A 19,951-nucleotide genomic window follows, 5' to 3' on the forward strand; every position below is an offset into this window, starting at 1 on the left:
TAATAGTTAGATTTGACTTTATTAGCCTTTTTCCCTCTCCAGTAGAATAGCTATTTTGCAGTTTTTCTTTCTAGTATGAAAGAGCATCTCCAGCAGAAGTAAGCAAAATTGCTACTGAAAAAGTACAATTTTTTACTTTAGCTACTCATTTTTTCATACGCACTCCAATAGATTCTCTATTATATTATCTATTTTCTTTAAAAATTATTTTGTGTGGGAAAGAGTGTGAAAGAAAGAGAATGAGAGAGAGAGTAAAAGAAAGAAAGAGAGATCTAGAAAAATAATAATAAACAAAGTTTATAGTGTGAATAATGAATATGCTAATCAGCCTATTTACTATTTATACTAGAAGGAAAAACTATAAAATAACTATTATGCTGGAGAGGCAAAAAGGCTAATAATAGTCAAATTTAACTATTATGAAGGATTTACCTATTCTCTTGGAGATGCTCTTGATTAGCCTATTCACTATTCACACTATAAAATTTGTTTATTATTATTTTTCTCTCCTTTTTTTTTTTTCATCCTCTTTCTTTCACACTCTTTCCCACACAAAATAATATTTAAAGAAAATAGATAGTAGAATAGAGAATATGTTGGAGTGTGTATGAAAAAATGAGTAGCTAAAGTAAAAAATTGTATTTTTTCAGTAACTATTTTGCTTAATTCTGTTGGAGATGTTCTATTCATACTTGAAAGAAAAACTACAAAATGGCTATTATGCTAGAGAGGAAAAAATGCTAATAATAGTCAAATTTAATTATTATGAAGGATTTGCTTATTCTCTTGAAAATGCTCTAAGATGGACTCTTTGCCTACTTCAGAAATCATTTTGTGCGTTTATTTTTTCTGCTTTTAGCGCAAAATACAGAAGATTAGATTATTTATTGATTAATTTTTGATTTGTTGATTTTATTTTTAACATTGTATTTTTGTTTGAATCGTTTTGTGCTTCAAAAAAAAAAAGAAAAAAAAAGAAAAAAAAGGGGCAGAATAGGTGAAGATGTTTCTTGATCTGTAGGAAATAAGGTTTTCTAGAATTATGAACAACCTATATTTGAAAAAAAAAAAAAAAAATGGCAGAGTAGGTGAAGATGTTTCTTGATCTGTAGGAAATAAGGTTTTCTAGAATAGAATTATGAACAACCTATTTCAAATAAGTGGGCTCAATACTCTTAAGTTATCCGGAATAGAATCAAACTCATGAGAATTATGCAAATATTCTATTTCAAAAGGTGAACTCTACGGCCTATTCTTTTAAATTACTCAAGAGTAATACCACATATACTATATCTCCATCCTTAATAAATTCATAATACTATGAAAAATTAAGAAATTTTTTGAGATAAATCCCTTGGTTAACTCCCAATTTTAGCTGCATCAGCCCTTCACAAATTTGAAATAGGTCATTCGTTAGTTTTCGGTCAAAATTGTACCGGCTATTTGTGTGACGTCATCATTATCGCCAAAACTTATTAAAATAATATATATATTTTTTAATTTTCAATAATTTTAATTAAAAATGAAAATATTAAAAAAAAATCGAAAAAGAAAATAGTTGGTTTTTTTAAAAAAATAAAAGTTCTTCCATTTTAATAAAAAATAATTTTAATGTGATGTGGCAGAAATGCTAACCGACATGCACCAACAACGACAAAATTTTGCTAGAGAACTAACGAAAGGACCCAATTCAAATTTGCAAAGGACTTTTGTAGTTAAAACATAAAATTGAAAAAAAAAAAAAAAAAAAAAAACTTTAGGTGTTTTTTTTTAGCATTGACTCGGAGATTTATCTCAATTTTTTTTTCAAAAATTAAATATAAAGGCAAAATAAAGAGAGATCTGAGACTATTTATAGGCGGTTTGGTGTTAAACACTTAAATTCACACTAGGGAAGACTCTAAAGGGCTGCATTTTACTCTTATTTCTTAATGATCAATTACAATTCAAATAATTCATATTTATAGGAAACTGTGGTAGGTGGAGATAATACAAAATGGTAGGTAGAGCTAATATCAAATCAAATTAAAAAAGAAAAGAAGAAAAAAAATAAACACAAAACAAATTTAATGGCAAATGGATACTGTCAAATCAACTTGTGAGATGGGATAAGATGATGGTGTAGTATGTAACATTATTCATTACATTTTATAAAAACACAAAATTATAGAGAATCTTAATTTTTGTTTGTTTTGACATAAACCTCTTTTTGAAATCTTGTTTTTCCTATTTTTCAACGTTTTGTATGCCGTAGGTCACTCACTGCGGCCACCACCGCTGGAGGTCGCCGAAATCTACCATTATAATTTGCAAGAAGTTGCCAACCTTTGCGGAAAGAGGCAATCAATGTTCGCTGATTTTTTATACAAACTAAATACCAAAAATTATTTTCAAATTAAATCATTTTTCAAGAAAATAAACGGAGCATTAATCTCTCTAAATAAATAAATAAATAAAAGATCTTCCATTAATTATAGAGATGTCAATCCGATTAGTAGACCCGAGAGCAAGAGTGGATTTTATTGTCGATAAGATTCTCATGTCTTTTATCTCTTTGTGAACTTTTCTTAAAGCTGCTTAGAAAAAAGAAAAAAAGAAAATTCTAGAAGAAGGGAAAGACAAAAAAGGGAACCTACGCACTTCCGCTTTCGATTTGATTTTTAAGCGGAAAAAGGGACGAAACGGGACACCGGGTCACTTGTAAAACCATCAATTATCAACTATATGGATATATGTTATTAAAATGGGACCCATGGAAGATACCATCTGTCCCTTCCTTTATATTTTTCCTTGGAGTAATTATAATGCCTTGACATTATTTATATTTTACTGAAACCCACTTCCCAAAGATAATATCAACACACCGTCAATTAGTTTCAATGCAATTTCTATGTGGTTAGTAAATATTATGGCATTGGTTGGACTCTTGTAATAAAAATTTGTATACCTGTTAGTGTTAAATTATCATTTTTTTCATAAACTTAAATTTATAAAAAGAGGTTAATTTAATTATTTAATTAATACTTTAATATTTTCTTTCATGTGTGGGCTCGACCTTTCTTTTAATAGGTGTCGGTGAGGTTCAACTTGTGAACTATTTAATTTAAATGATAAGTAAATTGATGGAATCAAGGTTTGAACCCATAATTTTTTTTTTTTAGGAGAATTTTCCATATTCATTCATTTAAAAAAAAAAAATCAAGAGCATAAAGCTCTGATAAATCATAGTCAAAGCTATGAGATTACAACGTCATAGAGACAAAATATAAAAATCTTACAATCAAATCTTATCTATGACTTCAATATCCGCTAACACATAGGGGTGTCAAAAATTATTGGGAAACAGGAACCGGAACCGGTTTGAAAAATCCAAAAACCGGGTACCCCGGTTCCGGTACCCGGTTTTTGGTACCTGGTTTTTACCGGGAATACCGGAACTGGGTTTATATTTTATTAAATAATATTTATATATTATTATATTATATATATTAATATTTTTTAATTTTTTTACGCTTAGGTTTAGGTCTCCCGTCTCCGGTTCTCACTTCTCCCCTAAGTCCCCTTCATCTTCTTTTCTCACATCATGCCGCAAGCCCTCCTCTTCTCCATTTTCTCCTCTAGTCCTCTTCTTCATTTCACTTCTCCATTTTTACTTTTTATTGTTTTAATGTTTTCTTTATGTACCTAATTTAAAATAATTTTTAGGGTATTTTAAAAAATTGAATTTTTATTTCTAAGGCCCATATAGGCAAAAAAAACATTGATTTTTTTTTTTTAATGATTTTTGGGCTTTTTTAGGTTTATTTTTTAATTATTTGGAACAGTCACAACAAAGCCTCTTTAATTTAGACAAAAAGACTAAAAGATTTTTTTTAAAAAAAAATGAGCTAACTTATGAAAAAAATGGGCTTATTTTAGGCCCAATACCTAAAATAAGCCCAAAAACTAATTTTCTTCAAAAACCGGTTACCGGACCGTGTAAAACCGAAACCGGCCTATAACCGGGACCCCGATTTCCCGTTCCGGTTTCCTAAAACTGAGAACCGGGGTACCCCGATTCCGGTTCCGGTTTCCTAAAACCGAGAACCGGGGTACCCCGGTTCCGGTTCCGATTTTGGCCAAAAATCGGGAAACTGGACCGGGTTAACACCCGTACTAACACATGTCCAAACTTCAGTTATATATAGAACAAATCTGCTCCAAGCAGACTCAATGTAATACATAGGTAGCTTATATTTTCAACTTTTATTTTTCTGGCCATGAGAGTAAAACCCTCACACCGAAACTAATCCTCATCTGCCCAAAGATCGCTCATGAAAGCAAACCTAAGGAGAAATCAAATCCTTATACAAAAAATTAACAACAAAAACACAATAAAAAACCAACAAACAGCTACAGCAGCAGAGGTTAGGGAGGTGAAATGCATTGGCATTTTACGCCAATGGGCAGCTGAGGAGCTGGGGAGCACGGTAAGCCGACGCGTGGCTAAGCGAAACCAGTTGAGGAGATTAACTCTAGATTTGAACATGTGTTAGCAGATATTGAAGTCATAGATAAGATTTGATTGTAAGATTTTTATGTTTTGTTACTATGACGTAAACTCATAGCTTTGACTATGATTTATCATAACTTTATGCAAAGGGATAGCTGGATCAATTGGACTGGTCGGAAAAAATAAATAAAAAAACAAGAAGGGGAGGGAGATGAAAGAAGTGGAATTGAAATAAGCATGATAGATTTTTTTACACAATTTTTTTGACCTATAATAAAAAATACAATAGAGATGTATTTTAAATTTTAAAATCAAATTATAATGAATAATCGTTCTAAGCTAGTTTTAATAAATTTGAGACATGAGTGTAGGCCGAACCCATGGCTATTAGCATTGATGTCATGTTAAACTTAAGCATATAAGAAGAGATAAATTTAATTATTTAGTCAATATTTTAACAATATAAATCATTTTAGTTTTACTAATATATTGATGTAGATATGTCAAATTATGATTCAACCCAACTTGAAAAAACGCCATTGTTCTCGCCGTCTAACTGTCCCTCTAATTTTCCCTTTTTTTTGTCGGCTGAAGCATGTAGTTGAACACCAACCATGAACCAAGTCATGGTTGCCACCCTGACCGTTGTTGCAAAGCTAGCTGTCAAGGAAGGTAGGTAACCGTCAATCAAAGAAAAAACAGTTGCTAGCTGAGGTGGCATTCATAAGTTAGATTTTATATATATTTTAATCATTATCAACAACAACAATTAAAGACAATTTAATTTGTAGGTGTATAAGTGTATTCAAACAAACAAACAATGACAGATGTTTGAATAAACTCCCCTTGCGTTTTGATTTGTAATACCGGCATCAGCTTAACCTTTATTTTTTATTTTTTATTTTTATTTTTTTTGAATGAATCCTCTTATACATGAGTCAATCAAGATAAATGCTTCAATTACCATTTTTTTTTTCTCCAAAAATTAGTTCACAAGTAATATGTCACTATCCTATGAAATTGGTAACGGATTAGGACCACCTATAATTTCTTTAAAATTGTAGATTCTCAAATAGCGAAATTTAGGTCGATTCTAGGTATCGAAATGCTTCGAAATGTCACATAGAAAAAAGGTGGCATGTTTCAGAGTAATTTAGGTGACCTACTTGTGTTCTACTAAAATTACCATTCGATCAGATGGTATGATTATTAAAATTACCATTCGATCAAAATTCAATAATGATCGATCACAAGTCCAATGAACATTTTAATAGTCACATTATTTTTAATAAGACACAAATAAAAAATAAATAGGTCACATAGAATTACTCCATATTCTATATAAAAATATAATTTGAGAATCTATAATTTATTTAAAATTGTAAGAAATGTTAATCCAATAATAACATAATTTTTAAAATAATAGATTTTATCTTGACGTGGTTGATGGGATGGGACGGGCTGGGCTGCGAAAGTCATTGGGATCGGTTGATTAGATAGGTGAGAGGAAGAAGCAAGACAATGGTGGAGTGGTGGGACGTAGAGGAAAGGGGCAAGTGATTGAGTTTTAAAGAAGAGAGTTTCAATTCACTGTGGTTGGAGTAAAAATACTTCCTTTATTTTGGACCTTAGGATTATAATTAGGTGAAGTTGCAAAATCTGGATGATAAGTTGGAGTAAATGAGAGTCTCCCATAGTCATACATAGTCAATGACTCTATTTTCCGAAATTTTTCTCTAAAATATATTCCACTTCTGCAACACTGAAAATTAAAAACAAAATACTTTTTTATTTTTTATTTTTTTTTTCGAATTTATTAGAGTATTTTTGTTTTATTGAGAAGTTTATAACAATATTTTTATCTTTTTACTAGTATTAAGGAGACATTGATAATATTTTAATAATTTTAGAAGAATATCATTACAATTAAAAATTTTAAAAATATATTATCAATTAATTAAATGATAATTTGAAGAAGTATGTAAACTTTCCCCATTTTTCTTCATTTGCTTGGTTGGCCACCGATATGGTGGAAAAGAGAACCCACTAGTAATTTACAAACCAATTAATATATTGTTGTGCCCATGCATGGAATAAATTAGACAGCCATATTAAAATATAAGTAGTCGGGGATGGCTAGCTAGGATTTGAGAAAAAGTTGATGGGCAATTTTTGAAAGATTATCAGAAATCCTGGTCCAGTGGGGACTGTGGAGTTGTATCAAAAGTCCACTAGTTGAAATTGCAGAGAAACAAAGTCCATACACGTGATGGGAGACTACACATAACACATGGATCAAGAAGACAAAATTCGGTGGACAGCAAAAATAGAAAGGAAAATAAATGAAATTGCATGAAAAAGAAAAAAAAAAGATAAAGAATAGGCGGTTATATTTTCTGAATATATGAGCTTTGATGTTTAAATGTTCTTACTTTAATTTAATTAATGAGATGAGTATTAGATATGAGTTCAATCATGTTTTTCTCTTGATTTGGATAAATAATATAATGTTTTCCGGATGAATTCCTTCTCCTAAGCATTAGCCGTCACACAAATTTTTTTGGCAGTCTTCAAGGGGTAATTCAATCAGCTGTGAACCACGCTTCATGAAGCGGATATCACTAATTCAAATCTCTCCCTCCTTTCTCTTGTGTGAACATATAAAAAAAAAAAATCCTTTCGACACTTTTTTTTTTTTTTTTTTCCTTACTACAACCAATATAATTTAATTGTGAAAAGGCTTTGAGCACCAACCATGAGTAACTTGTACTACAGTAATTGAAAAAGAAGAAGAAAAAGAAAACCCATGAGTAACCGACACTAAAGTGACGTCGTGCTCACTAATAAATATTTACCAATATATATTTTTTTTTTTAAAAAAAAAAGAAGTCAAAATAAGAAACCTAATTATCAGAGATCTAGCTCTTATATAAACCCTAGCTTCAACAAATTTTTGGAAGAAATATTACATGCAAACAAGAGAAAAGGTAGGCAATGGGAAAGAGCAAGGTTCTTGTTGTGGGGGGCACTGGGTATATAGGGAAGAGGATTGTGACGGCAAGCCTTGCCCAGGGCCATGCAACCTATGTTCTTCGAAGGCCTGAGACTGGTCTTGACATTGACAAAGCGCAAATGCTACTGTCGTTTAAGCGGCGAGGAGCCCACCTTGTCGAAGGCTCGTTTTCCGATCACCGGAGCCTTGTCGACGCCGTGAAGCAGGTCGACGTTGTGATCTGCACAATGTCTGGGGTGCATTTCAGGTCTCACAACATTTTGTTGCAGCTCCAGCTTGTTGAGGCCATCAAAGAAGCAGGAAACATTAAGGTATATATATGTATTTTTGTCTATCTTTTCTTTGATACAATTAATTTTATCTGAAAATTTACAAATCTTCTGAAATTTTTGAGAATGAATGAATATATGTAATTTCATATTCTATAAATTAATTAAGGGATTTCCAAAGTTAAGGATGAAAATCCTTTAATATAATATAATAGATAGATTTAGTACTTGCAATATCTAGCTAATTAATCTAGTAATTATGAGAAAATATGATAATTTTTATGCAAATTCCTCTCCCTACAATTATAGAAAAACATTATTAGGTGGATGCTTGGAATTTCTTATTGTAGACAAGACAACCACGAAACAATTTGCATCCACCTAACTACTTGATAAGCCACACACACACATATATATATGTGTGTGTGTGGCTTGGTCTCCGGCATCTTCTCCGGCAACTCTGGGTTGGGCTCCGGTGTCTTTTCCGGCAGCTCTGGGCTGCACTCCGGCACCTTCAACGGCAGCTCTGGGCTGGGCTTGGCGGTGGTCACTGCTGCCGCCGGAGAGAGAGAGAGAGCACGGAGAAGTGAGGAGAGAAAGAGAGAGAGAAAATGATGGGGTTGAGTAGAATTTTTTTTTTGATGACAGGAGAATGGATTTTAATCTAGTGCTTCTCATCTCATTTGAAAGTGTGTGATTTTCCTAGTTGTCAAATGCTCATTGGTGGGTACAAAGGAGGTGGTATCCAGGGACGGATCCAGGAAATTTTATGGGAGGGGGCCAACCAAAATTTTTTTTCGGTTCTTTAGAATTTTTTTATAAAAAAAAACTATTTTGGTTGTTTTTTATGGTAAAACTACCGTAAAGAAAAAAAAAAAAAACTTTTATTGAATTTATGGAGCCAAAAAAATTAAAAATAGGGCCAATTTTTTTTTTTTTTTTTTTTGAGGGGGCCAAATAACTAAAATTAAAACTTTAACTTTACTTTTTTTAATTTTTTTATTATTTTTTTACTTATAATATTTTTTTTCCTTATTTGGGGGGGGACCATGGCCCACCCCGGTCCCCCCCTCCCTCCGTCTCTGGTGGTATCCTTATAGAAGTTATCCTCTAAGAAAAGATAAATATTATTTAGCAGTGATTTTTATTTTTTATGAGTCTTAGTTGATTCAAATGTTAATTTTTATTATCACGTTATTACAATTGTATAACAATTTATTAAATAACATTACTCGTGAGGAAATATGAGCATTGATCATCGTCCCCCGGCAGCCCAAGTGGCTGCCCTTTTCTATGAGAATCTTTTGAAAGGTTAACTAAGCATGAAAATCCTTTCCTAAAATTTAGAGATTTATCAGTAATTTGAAATTGACTACATCTAATCCAACATTTTCCTTTTAATATTGTTAGATTACGTTCTAATCTTCTCTTGTTAATTTCTTAGGTTAGGTTACTTAATAGTAATAATAATACAAGTTATTTACCGTCTTCAATGATGAGATAAGCTCATTCAATTTGGACGGTCGAAAAAACTACGACCGTCCAAATTGACTATATATATATATATAGATACAATATTTATGTAAATACAAATCAAATCATACATATAGATTATATATAGACCTATCATTGGTGTATGTATATATGTATGTATATGTATATGTGGGTGTGGGTTTATGGTGAGATCACATGCCATACACTCATTCTTTGTCTACTTTCCACTCAAATTATTATATTTCGTTCTCAATCCTCTTTCGAAATTTTAAATTGCTACAAGTATCCTTCAATTTGAAATTTGAGATCATTGTTGAGCTACTGTCCAAATCATGTTAATTTGGACAAAAAAATAAAAAAAGATGAAGTGTGTTATACATAGCTAGAATTTTTGGAAACCAAAACCCCGCACTACAACTAGCATTATCTAATGTCGAATGCCGATAATCCAAAGTTCAAAAACTCAAAATCCGCACCAATTACCAGCGATAAAAACCCATAAACCCATCAACACATACACAAAACCCCGACACTACAACTACCATTATCAAATGTCGATGACCCACAACCCCAAAGTTTAAAAACTCAAAATTCACGCTAACGGCTAGCGATAAAAACCCATCGACACCTACAAAGAGAGCGTTTAGCCTCAAGATTTTGCAGTGTAAAACTTAAAAGTGTATTTTTAAATAAAATTGTAAAAAGTAAAGTGTCTCATTTAAAAGTAGATAATAGTCGACATACCCATTAACATATGTAGCCATAGAAAAGTTTAGAAGTTGTGGTTGTGATGTTATTGAGGAGGTTGGTGAGCTAATAGGTGGGGAAGCCTTGGATTGGGGACGTGTATGAGGTTGCTTTGGTTTTGGGGTTTTTTTATTTTTATTTTTTGGGCATACATAGTAGCGGAGGGAAGGGGTTGCTTTTGTTACCAAAGAAGAGAAAAGAGACGAAAGAGGTTTGAAACCGTTACATGTGAGAAACCATTTTTGAGTTTATAAAAAAAAAAAAAATATATGGGTAAAGTCCATTTAACCCCCTCAAACTACCACCCCAGTGACAATCTACCATCCAAACTATCAATTACGAAAATTTACCCCCCAAACTACCAAAACAATAACAATGTATCCCTCAAATGCTAGCAAAATGACGAAATTACCCTTATAAAATTTTCAATAAGACAAAAATAACCTTAAATTTTTATTTATTTTTTTAAAAAAAAAATAAATTTTAATATTTTTGTTTTTATTTTAGTAAGGGTAATTTTGTTATTTTGTTAAAATTAGGGGTACATTGTCATTGTTTTGGTAATTTGGAGGATAAATTGTCGCAATTGATAGTTTTGAGGGTAGATTGTCATTGGGGTGGTAGTTTGAAGGAGTTAAGTGGATTTTACCCTAAAAAATATTAAAAAAAAAATTACAATTATCGTTTCTAATTAACACTCCATTTTTTTTAATACTTTTGAAAATTTAAAAAGTTACAACTTTTTTGTTAAATCCTACGAAAAAGGAATAAAATGTTGCCAAATTGTGTTTATGAGAGCCATTTGGCCTTGACTCTTTGAAAACCATTTTTTTTTTTTCATAAAAAGAAAAAAAAAAATTTTAAAAAAAAGGAAAAAACTCAAATCATGTCCATCATATCCATATTATTTAGTAGAAAATATAATTATGCTACATTAGATTTAAAAATTATTCCAATAAAGATAGACTCTTTTTTTTTTTTTTTTAATTTTTAATTTTTTTATTTGATGCAGGGGTATTATTGTCATTTTCCTATTTTCTGTTTGATTTACAGAAATTTCTAACAGATAACATTTTAAAGTTTAGAGTTAAGAATATTGAAAATTGGATGGTTGTTTAATTAAGAGGGGGATAATTAAGTGTAGTTTTTTTTTTCCTAAAAATATATAAATACACCGACAAACTAAATTTATTAGAACAATTAATTAAATATGACAATAGTATGTACCATATATATATATATATATATATATATATATATATATATTTGGAGCAAATTGATGCTAACATTTAATTAATATATACAAAAATTTGCAGCGTTTCTTGCCATCAGAATTTGGCATTGACCCGGCGAGGATGGGAGATGCTCTTGAACCAGGAAGAGTGACATTTGATGAGAAAATGATAGTGAGAAAAGCAATAGTGGATGCCAAAATCCCTTTTACTTATGTTTCTGCTAACTGCTTTGCTGGTTACTTCGTTGGCAACCTTTCTCAAATGGGAACACTTTTTCCCCCAAAAGAAAATGTTCATATATATGGAGATGGCCATGCAAAAGGTACCAAAGAAAAGAATATATATATATATATATATATATGTGTGTGTGTGTGTGTGCACGCTCGCGCACACGCGCAGATTTAGGTATTATTGATAGAGAGAAAGGCATTTATGACAACTGTCATATAATTTGATAGTGTGATAGTGAAAATAAGTCTTTAAATTAGCATTTATAATAAATAAATAAATTTTGAAAGTACATTTCTGAAATTTAAAAAGTCTCAATTAAGGGTATTAAACTTTCAATTTCTTTTAATTACCTAATTCCGTTAGAATTTTCTGTTAAATCTGGTCAAAATTCTCAAAATACTATTATTTTTTTATTATTAAAAAATCAAATAAAAATTTGTAAAGATTCGGACTATAAAATAAAAACACATTTGCAATATTTTTTCCAACATCTTTGTAATTTTTTATTTTATTTCTTTTAATAAAAAGTGGTATTTTGACAAAAAAAAAGAAAAAGAAAAATCCTAATAGAATGGAATAATTGAAAGAAATTGAAAATTCGATACTTTTAGTTGAGAGTTTTTAAACTTTCAGAGTAGTGTTGAAACGAGCGGAAGCTCATGAGGGTTTTATGGGGTTTCTCCAAAAAACAACATTTAATTTTTACTGTCATGTTATTCTAATTTGACAGTCATATAATAATTTACTAAATAGTATTACTCAGAAAGAAAACTAACCCATAACGAAGTCTTGCTCATAGTCATAGGGGGTTGGCCTTTCAAAGAAAATAAATTTATATATTATATATATACTACAAAGGAAGATGATACATATTTTCCATTTTTCATGTGGAAAATGAAATGAAATATTTGATTGGGAATTTATATTAATTATTGGAATATTTGCTGCAGTGGTTTTTATGGATGAAGATGACGTGGCAACATACACAATTAAGGCAATAGATGATCCTCGAACCCTCAACAAAACCCTCTACCTTCGGCCACCTGAAAACATTCTATCCCAAAGAGAATTAGTTGAGAAGTGGGAGAACCTTGCTGCCAAGAAATTACAGAAGATTAGCATTTCATCAGACGACTTCCTTGCCTCCATGAAAGGTAAAAACTCTCAATTTCCTCCTACAATTTTTAATTTGATGCAATTTACCTTTTTCATTAGGATTTAACGTTAAATCTTAACGGAGGCTATGAAAAATACCAAAATATCGTTAGCTCTTCTTTTTTTTTTTTTCTTTTTTTTTTAAGTTTCAATGTGACATTAAGGATAAGTTTAAAATTTTATAAAAGTTACCGTGGTATAAAGGTTATTTAATCAATTTTGTCAGTTTAACGCCAAATCCTAATGGAGGGGATAGATTGCATCAAATTAGAAGTTCAATGAGTAAAATTGTGATTTTTTAAACTTTGAGAAGTCTTCTCAAAACGCTTGAAAGTTTATGACGCCTTTATGAAGTTTCCAAAAAAAATAAAAAACAAAAAACATAGGACAGAAATATTTTCATTTATTTTTGTTTGTTTTTACTGCAGGACTGGATTATGCAGCGCAGGTAGGAATTGGGCATTTCTATCACATATTCTATGAAGGCTGTTTGACAAACTTTGAAATGGGGGAAGGGGGAGAAGAAGCTTCAAAGCTGTACCCAGAGGTGAAATATACACGTATGGATGAATACCTAACGCTCTATCTATGAGAAGAGTTCATAGGCTGCATGAAAACTACATACATCCATCATAATGAAAAAAATAAGTTTTAAGGTTCTTAAACTCAGTATGTTTGTAATGATCATATTATATCAAGGTTTTGCTTTAAATTTAGAGTGTTTTTTTAAAAAAAAAAAAAAAAAATGTTGTAAACAAATAATTAATTCAAGTGTTTATTGATTTCATTCTGGGTTTGGTTGTTCCGAAGTAGTTTTACCTTTAAGGAATTCTTCAAAGGGTTTCCACTTCATGGCAAAAATCAATGTGTTGATTGTTTGAGTGTTTTTCTTGATTTTGGTATTCATATTTGTTGTATTGGATTGAGAGTTGATAACTTTATTAATCTTTATTGTTGTTAAGATTGAGATATTCATTGTTTAACGACTTGCAGTCTAAACTAACGTTTTTCATGTCTTATAGGTAAGATCCGTTTTTGTGTGAGAAAAGAGAATATTAATCGAGACTAGTGAACCTAAATCAAAACTTATTAAGGCTCTTTAATTTTTTGTTCAAGAATGTTCTGTTGCGACATAAAGGGGAAAACCTTCTTTTTTTCTTCTTTTTTTTTTTTTGTGCTTTTATGAGTTTTTTGTGGTTTGGTTTTTTTGTTAATATTTTTATTTTGAGAAAAGAAAATAAAAATTTTAACAAACGAAGCCTCTAAACTCTCGGGGATAGGTTATTTACCTCATAAGAATACGAGAATAACGAAATTTGTTAGACAATAGAGAATTATTCCAATGTTTTGAAGACTTCGTAAATTCAAGAAATATCCCTAGAGAAACTATAAAAGAGGTGTTCATTAGTAAAGGTATATTATACATCTGTTGGCTACAATTGTTAAAACTCAATACAAACATATATAAAGCAGGCAGTAAAAGGTGACTTTTATGTCATCAAATTAAGTGTAAGACATTATATATAAAATTTTCTATCTCCTATAGGCAAGCATATTGGATTCCAATTCAGCTCCATTTGCAGCAACAAAATCATAATTTCCTTTTGTGTTCAAGTCAAACTGTATCAAGCCCCCCTCAACTTTGAGCTTGACATCTTTATCTTCTTCTTCCTGGCCTCCCTGTGGGTAAATATGGATGCCTGATCCATTGGCCTTTCTGTAAATTTCATTCATCTGTAGCATTTTTTCTTTTCTATCTCCTTCATTCATATTCTCCATGAGGCTTGATAAGGCCAAATTGAAGTCAGTTAATTGTGCCTTTGCTGCTTCTATAGTACTAGGGCCATTCATATCAAGGGAAAGACTCTTTTGGGCTTTCTCTAATATAGCTTGCAAGTACTTCCCTTGAGCCTCTATTCTCATCTGCAGTTTCTTCTGTACCTAATGGTAATAATGTATAGATCAGCAACAGAGAATATATAACACTTTTCTTTGCATAAAGTAGCAAAATTTGTGGCAATATACCTCAAGCTGCTCTTGTAATCTTTTCTGAACTTCAAGCTGACACTTGAGTGCTTCTGCAATTGGGATTTCTCTGTTTCATTTGCAGCATTATTTAGTATGAAGGTGGTGTAAAATAAAATACGGTCACTGGATGAATCTTAAGAGATACTAATTCTACAATTTAGATAACATAACTGGTTTATTATTGGTGAAAATGAGAAAGGCCAGAGGAGGCAAAGGATACAACCACAAATAGCAATTATTACAATCAACCCGACAACAAGCAAATATGTCACTAAAAAAAACCAACAAATAGTGATGCCTGGCTTAGTGTTGTTTTAACAAAATGACACTAGTAGCCGTCACTTGCAAGGGCAAATGACGCCTCTCATAATGAGGTGTCGATTGCACAGTGAATGACGCCTCTCAAGCGTCAAATAGTTGACGCACACTATTCAAGCATCATCTTTCAAAAGGTGGTGCATTGTCCTAAATGTCACCTTATAGTGACGTTTTTACTGTACAAATATCACCAAATTTGAATCTAGTCATTATGTTTAGATTCTTTTGCCAAATATCACTATGCAAACGTCACTACATCAATAGTGACTTCTTTTGGGCCTAAAACATCATCTTCCAAGAGTCACTATTTTATGATTTTTTTTGTAGTGGACGTATGTCACAACTTACGAAGTGCTAATCACATATGTGTTATTATTCTAAAAAGACTAGTTAATGTTACAATTGGAAACTAACAATTTTTTTGTTGATAAATAATGTATATTCAAACAACGCTTAGAGGGGTGCAATCCATGTACACATGAAGTATATAAGAGAACCCTAATCCGAAGAGAAAGAAGAGCATAAACCTAGAAATTCAGAAAAATTTGAAATAGTCGGAGTAAGCCAAGCCACTCTCCATGAATATAGTGTTTGTAAACACCAACTTCTTCAAATTGATCAATCCTCTCTCCCAATCATCAAAACTTTGAGCATTCCGCTCTCGCCAAATACACTACATCATACACAATGGAACCATCCGCTATACGTGGAAACTAACACTTATATGAGACCTTTACAATTCACCCACCTAATGTAAGATTAATTTTCTAAGTAGTCACAATTTCTCTTCCTCAAATTTCTTACATTCTCCTCCTCAGGGCTTATGTCAAGTTGTGATTCCCCAATATCACATGGTATTGCCAAATTGCTATTATCTCAAACGGACTAATCAACATTATAGTTAGTGCTCATTGTAATCACTTAAATAGCATAATCTCACTTAATAAGGAACCAACGTGAAACTTAGTATCTAACAATAAAATACGTTTAATAAAGATAAAAGCACCCCAAAAAAAAAACTCCCAAAATCCTAAAATTGAACTTAAATTACCATATATTTTTTAAAAAAGTAACAAAACCAACAAATGTGAGATTAATGGTTTCACATACGTACCCTTGTTCATTATCACCTCTTGAAGAATTGGGACTGGTCCCTGAGGAATGATTACCAAATTGTACACATGTGCCCCCTAAAGTTTACAAACGGCAATGTGTAACTACAGAGAATTTGAAGCATAAATGAAAAAGAAAAAGAAAATAAAAAATAAAGTTCCAAGCATAAGCAAAATTTTCTTAAGATATGTTCTATATACGTACATTAAAGTATTGCCTCTGGGAAACTTTTCAATTAATTACTTTCTTCGTAGAATTTGTGTGGGAATTCTAAAACTTTTCTGAACAGGAAATTTCTAATGGACTCACCACTGCTCTCGTTGGCTTGTTCTGCCGTACATTGTCTTCTTGATTGTTGTCCAAGTCTGTACTTCTGCATATTCATCATCTTCATTAAGTTGTGAAATATTTTAAAAAAATATAAGTAAAATTAGTCGTTGTAATTTATCTGTTTACAATTAGCTTCATTTTAATATTATAGGAGGCGAATTGTAAATTAGGTAACTCACAAAGACTAATTTTGTATTTTTCTCAAATATTTAATTGGAATTAGAGGTAAATGATGAAAATAATGTTCAAACTTTGTATATATTTACTCTTGTACCATGTCAGATTACTATTTACTCAAAAGCTTAAAATGATAAAAAGAAAAGAAAAAGAAGTTTATTTAATTATTTAATTTATATTATAATATAAAATTCCTTACCACAAAACAAGATTACAAATAAGATCTAGATAAAGAAAAATTTATTTGCTTTTCTTTCTTTGCAGAAGTGTGGCGTGATTAAACCATGTGATCAAAGTTTCCAATTACCTGCAAATGGCTCTTCAAATGATACAATGTCAAGCCCTTCATGCCCATCAACCTCAACACAGACTTGGGAGTTGCTTCTGAAAAAAAAAATTAAAACCCTCTCCAAATTAACTTTGCAAGAGAAAGTGGTGGAAAACACCCGTTTGGAAAATAGTGAAAAGAGGCTACAAAAATATCTGTAGTCGACTTGTGAACAGAAAGCTGCAAATTTGGGGTTTAATTTTCTGGTAAGTTACTACATAAGAATTTGGTTAATTAGTTAATTCACTTCTATGGTGCAAGGTTGTACACTTGTAATTGGCCACACCAAGGTTGGAGATAACAAGGTTCTTCTTTTCCACAATTCAGTTCAACAAAATGACATATATAGCTAGTAATTTTTTATATGAGTCGAAAACTTGACATGAATAAAACACGAAAGTAGCAGGTTAGGGTTGAAGGGAGTGACACATTTAATTAAATGGGTTGGGTTAGAATTAATCTATATAGTTTTATACGCATGTATCGACACAACATGAACCTGACACATGACATTTAGAGCTGTTAGTTTTTTACAGGACTTACAAACCCGATATGAACTCAACACAAACTTAGTAAGCTAAAGTTTAGAAGTATGACCTGTTTAGTTAATTGGGTTAGGTTAAGGTTGACATATAATCTCAATACGACCCAAACCCAACATTAGGCTGATAAAGTTTAACACAACCCGCAAATCCGACACGAGCTCAATATGAAATTATTGGATTAGGATTGAGAAGTATAACATATTTAATTAAATGGGTCAGATTAGGTTGACCTATAACCTCGACAGAACCCAAACTTACATTTGGCAACTTTTAACACGACTCGTAAATCCGACATGAAATTAGCGGGTTAAGATGGAGGAGTATAACCTATGCAATTAAATAGGTCGGATTTTAATTGACTTATCTTGTATCCATGTCTTAACACGACGTGAATCCGACACGTGTCTTAACACGACGTGAATCCGACACGTAACATTTAGGACTAACAATTTTTGACACAACTGGCAATTCCAACACGAACTCAATATGAAATTAATAGGTTAGGGTTGAGAATGAGTCGGATTATAATTGATATATATAGTCTTATATACATGTCTTGACATGACCAAACCCAACACAGAAATTCAAATTGCCACGCACCCCTAATGACATTGACAATTGCGTTTTTCCCTACTTCTTGTATATATATCGTGCACCATAATTAACGTTAAATATAAATATTGCTACACAACTTATTCATTAAATTCTCACATCAGATTAAAAAAGCAAAATTAACTCCAGCACAATATTCAAAACAAGATAAGATTTTCCATAAAATAAATGTTACTAATCTTTAATGAATAGAAGAAGGAAATGGGCTATACAGCATAGATTCAAAGCCACTTGATTGGGCTACTATCATGAAACATAAATTTGCAACAACTTACCTCAACTTCAAAATAAAACCATATTAATCCTTCACAGGGGAACTTAAAAAGAAGAAAGAAACCAAGAAACAAAAAAGTATATATTCACCCAAGAAGAAGAAAAAAACAGAGAGAATTATAAGTAGCTAGAACAGACTAGTAACGTACTGTCGGGGCCACCAAGCTTAGTGACAGCATCGACAAACCGGTCGTGGAGATCAGCCGTCCACCTCAGCCTCGGCTTCGGGTCTCTGGTCATCACCACCCCATTCTCGTACGGGAAGCACCCTCCTCCTCCAATTCCACCGCCATAATTCCTCTCCATCATCTCCCCCCTACCCCACCCCACAACGCAAAAGAGTCCTCAAAACCCAAAACCCAAAACCCAAATTCTTTTCTTCCGAAAGCAAATTCGAATTCCCAGCTTTTTTGATCACTTTCTCTCTTTTCCCTGTTCGTTAATTACATTTTCCCACCAGATTGGCGGTCCCATTGACTTTAACAAAAAAGGAGAGGTCCCAAAAAAGGAAAGATGAAAGAGATGTGCAGAGAGAGATTCAGATCAGTTAATGATGAAGGCGGTAATTATGTTATCTCAGATGCCAGGAAAGAAGCAAAAGCAGAGCTTTGTTTCAACGGCTATTTATTATAAAATATATATTATTATTATAATCATTAACGAACATGTAGAGGAAAGCTCGGCGACGAATCTCAAGCGACATGACAGCGTTGTATGCGGACTAGAATATGCTGGAGAACGTTGTGGTGTGCTCCAATGGAGTTCGTTCGCGGCACCTTAGAACCGTTGGATATTCGTTGTGGGAGAATCGGACGGTGGGCGATGGTGTAGGGACGGACAAATGGTGCACTCGGCGAGGCAGGGGAGGAAGAGAATCGGGTGCCACGTAGATGCCAGCGTGGAATATTCGCCGCAGAACGAGGGGAATAGAATATTCGAGGATTGACGTGGCACGTCTCAAAAGGCCATGTCCCGCATGTGGGAGGAGGACACGTTTCGAAAATTCCGCGAGCGACGGGGTTTTGGAGGTGACGGCAGAATATTCCCTCCGGCCTTGACGAAAAGGCATCAAAGTGGGCCTGTGCTGTGAATTTCTTCCTTCATTATCCAAATCCTTATTGGACGAATTTATTTATTTATTTATTCATTTTTATTTTATTTTTTAAGAAATAATGATAATAAAAAAAGTAAATATGTTAGTGGGAGGTCACAGAAATCGAATCTTTACAAAGGTCACGGAATTTAGCATAAGTTTGCTTAATTTTGTTTTTAGTAAGTCAGCCTATGGTTTTGTTTTTTTCTCCTGGCCTAATGGTTGTGCCACTCATAATTGGATTTTATTTTATTTTATTATTATTTTTAAGAATAATAAGTGAGAATGTTCTAAGTTTCAACCTTGGCTAACATCGACACCTTATGGGTACAAGTGAAGAGCGAGCATGGGTTCAAAATTCTAGCAAACTTTGACCCGAAAACAAAGAGAAATATTATGCTCTCAAATGCATAACTCTCTAACATAGTAGTAAAAATCACTACTAAATTTTGAATCTAATAGTGATTTTTACTCCTACGTCAAGAATAATACATTTAT

At 32.2% G+C, this 19,951-nt stretch overlaps 2 protein-coding genes across 2 annotated transcripts; one reads left to right on the forward strand and one right to left on the reverse strand.

The window, feature by feature from the left end:
- The first annotated feature begins 7,467 nt into the window (after positions 1–7,467).
- On the forward strand, positions 7,468–13,347 carry LOC132175890 (isoflavone reductase homolog). The gene is made up of 4 exons (XM_059587980.1): positions 7,468–7,816; positions 11,332–11,572; positions 12,432–12,635; positions 13,065–13,347. Exons 1-4 carry the CDS (start codon positions 7,487–7,489, stop codon positions 13,226–13,228), a joined length of 939 nt encoding a protein of 312 aa, XP_059443963.1. The 5' UTR covers positions 7,468–7,486; the 3' UTR covers positions 13,229–13,347.
- Positions 13,348–14,042: 695 nt separating this feature from the next.
- LOC132176473 (myb family transcription factor PHL11) lies at positions 14,043–18,681 on the reverse strand. Its single transcript, XM_059588697.1, has 6 exons — positions 18,510–18,681; positions 16,910–16,986; positions 16,405–16,468; positions 16,097–16,172; positions 14,662–14,731; positions 14,043–14,577 (listed from the first exon to the last, which is right to left on the reverse strand). Exons 1-6 carry the CDS (start codon positions 18,667–18,669, stop codon positions 14,170–14,172), a joined length of 855 nt encoding a protein of 284 aa, XP_059444680.1. The 5' UTR covers positions 18,670–18,681; the 3' UTR covers positions 14,043–14,169.
- Between the last annotated feature and the right edge of the window lie 1,270 nt (positions 18,682–19,951).

The sequence above is a fragment of the Corylus avellana genome, chromosome ca3, assembly GCF_901000735.1.
Source record: "Corylus avellana chromosome ca3, CavTom2PMs-1.0".
NCBI classification, from domain to species: Eukaryota; Viridiplantae; Streptophyta; class Magnoliopsida; order Fagales; family Betulaceae; genus Corylus; species Corylus avellana.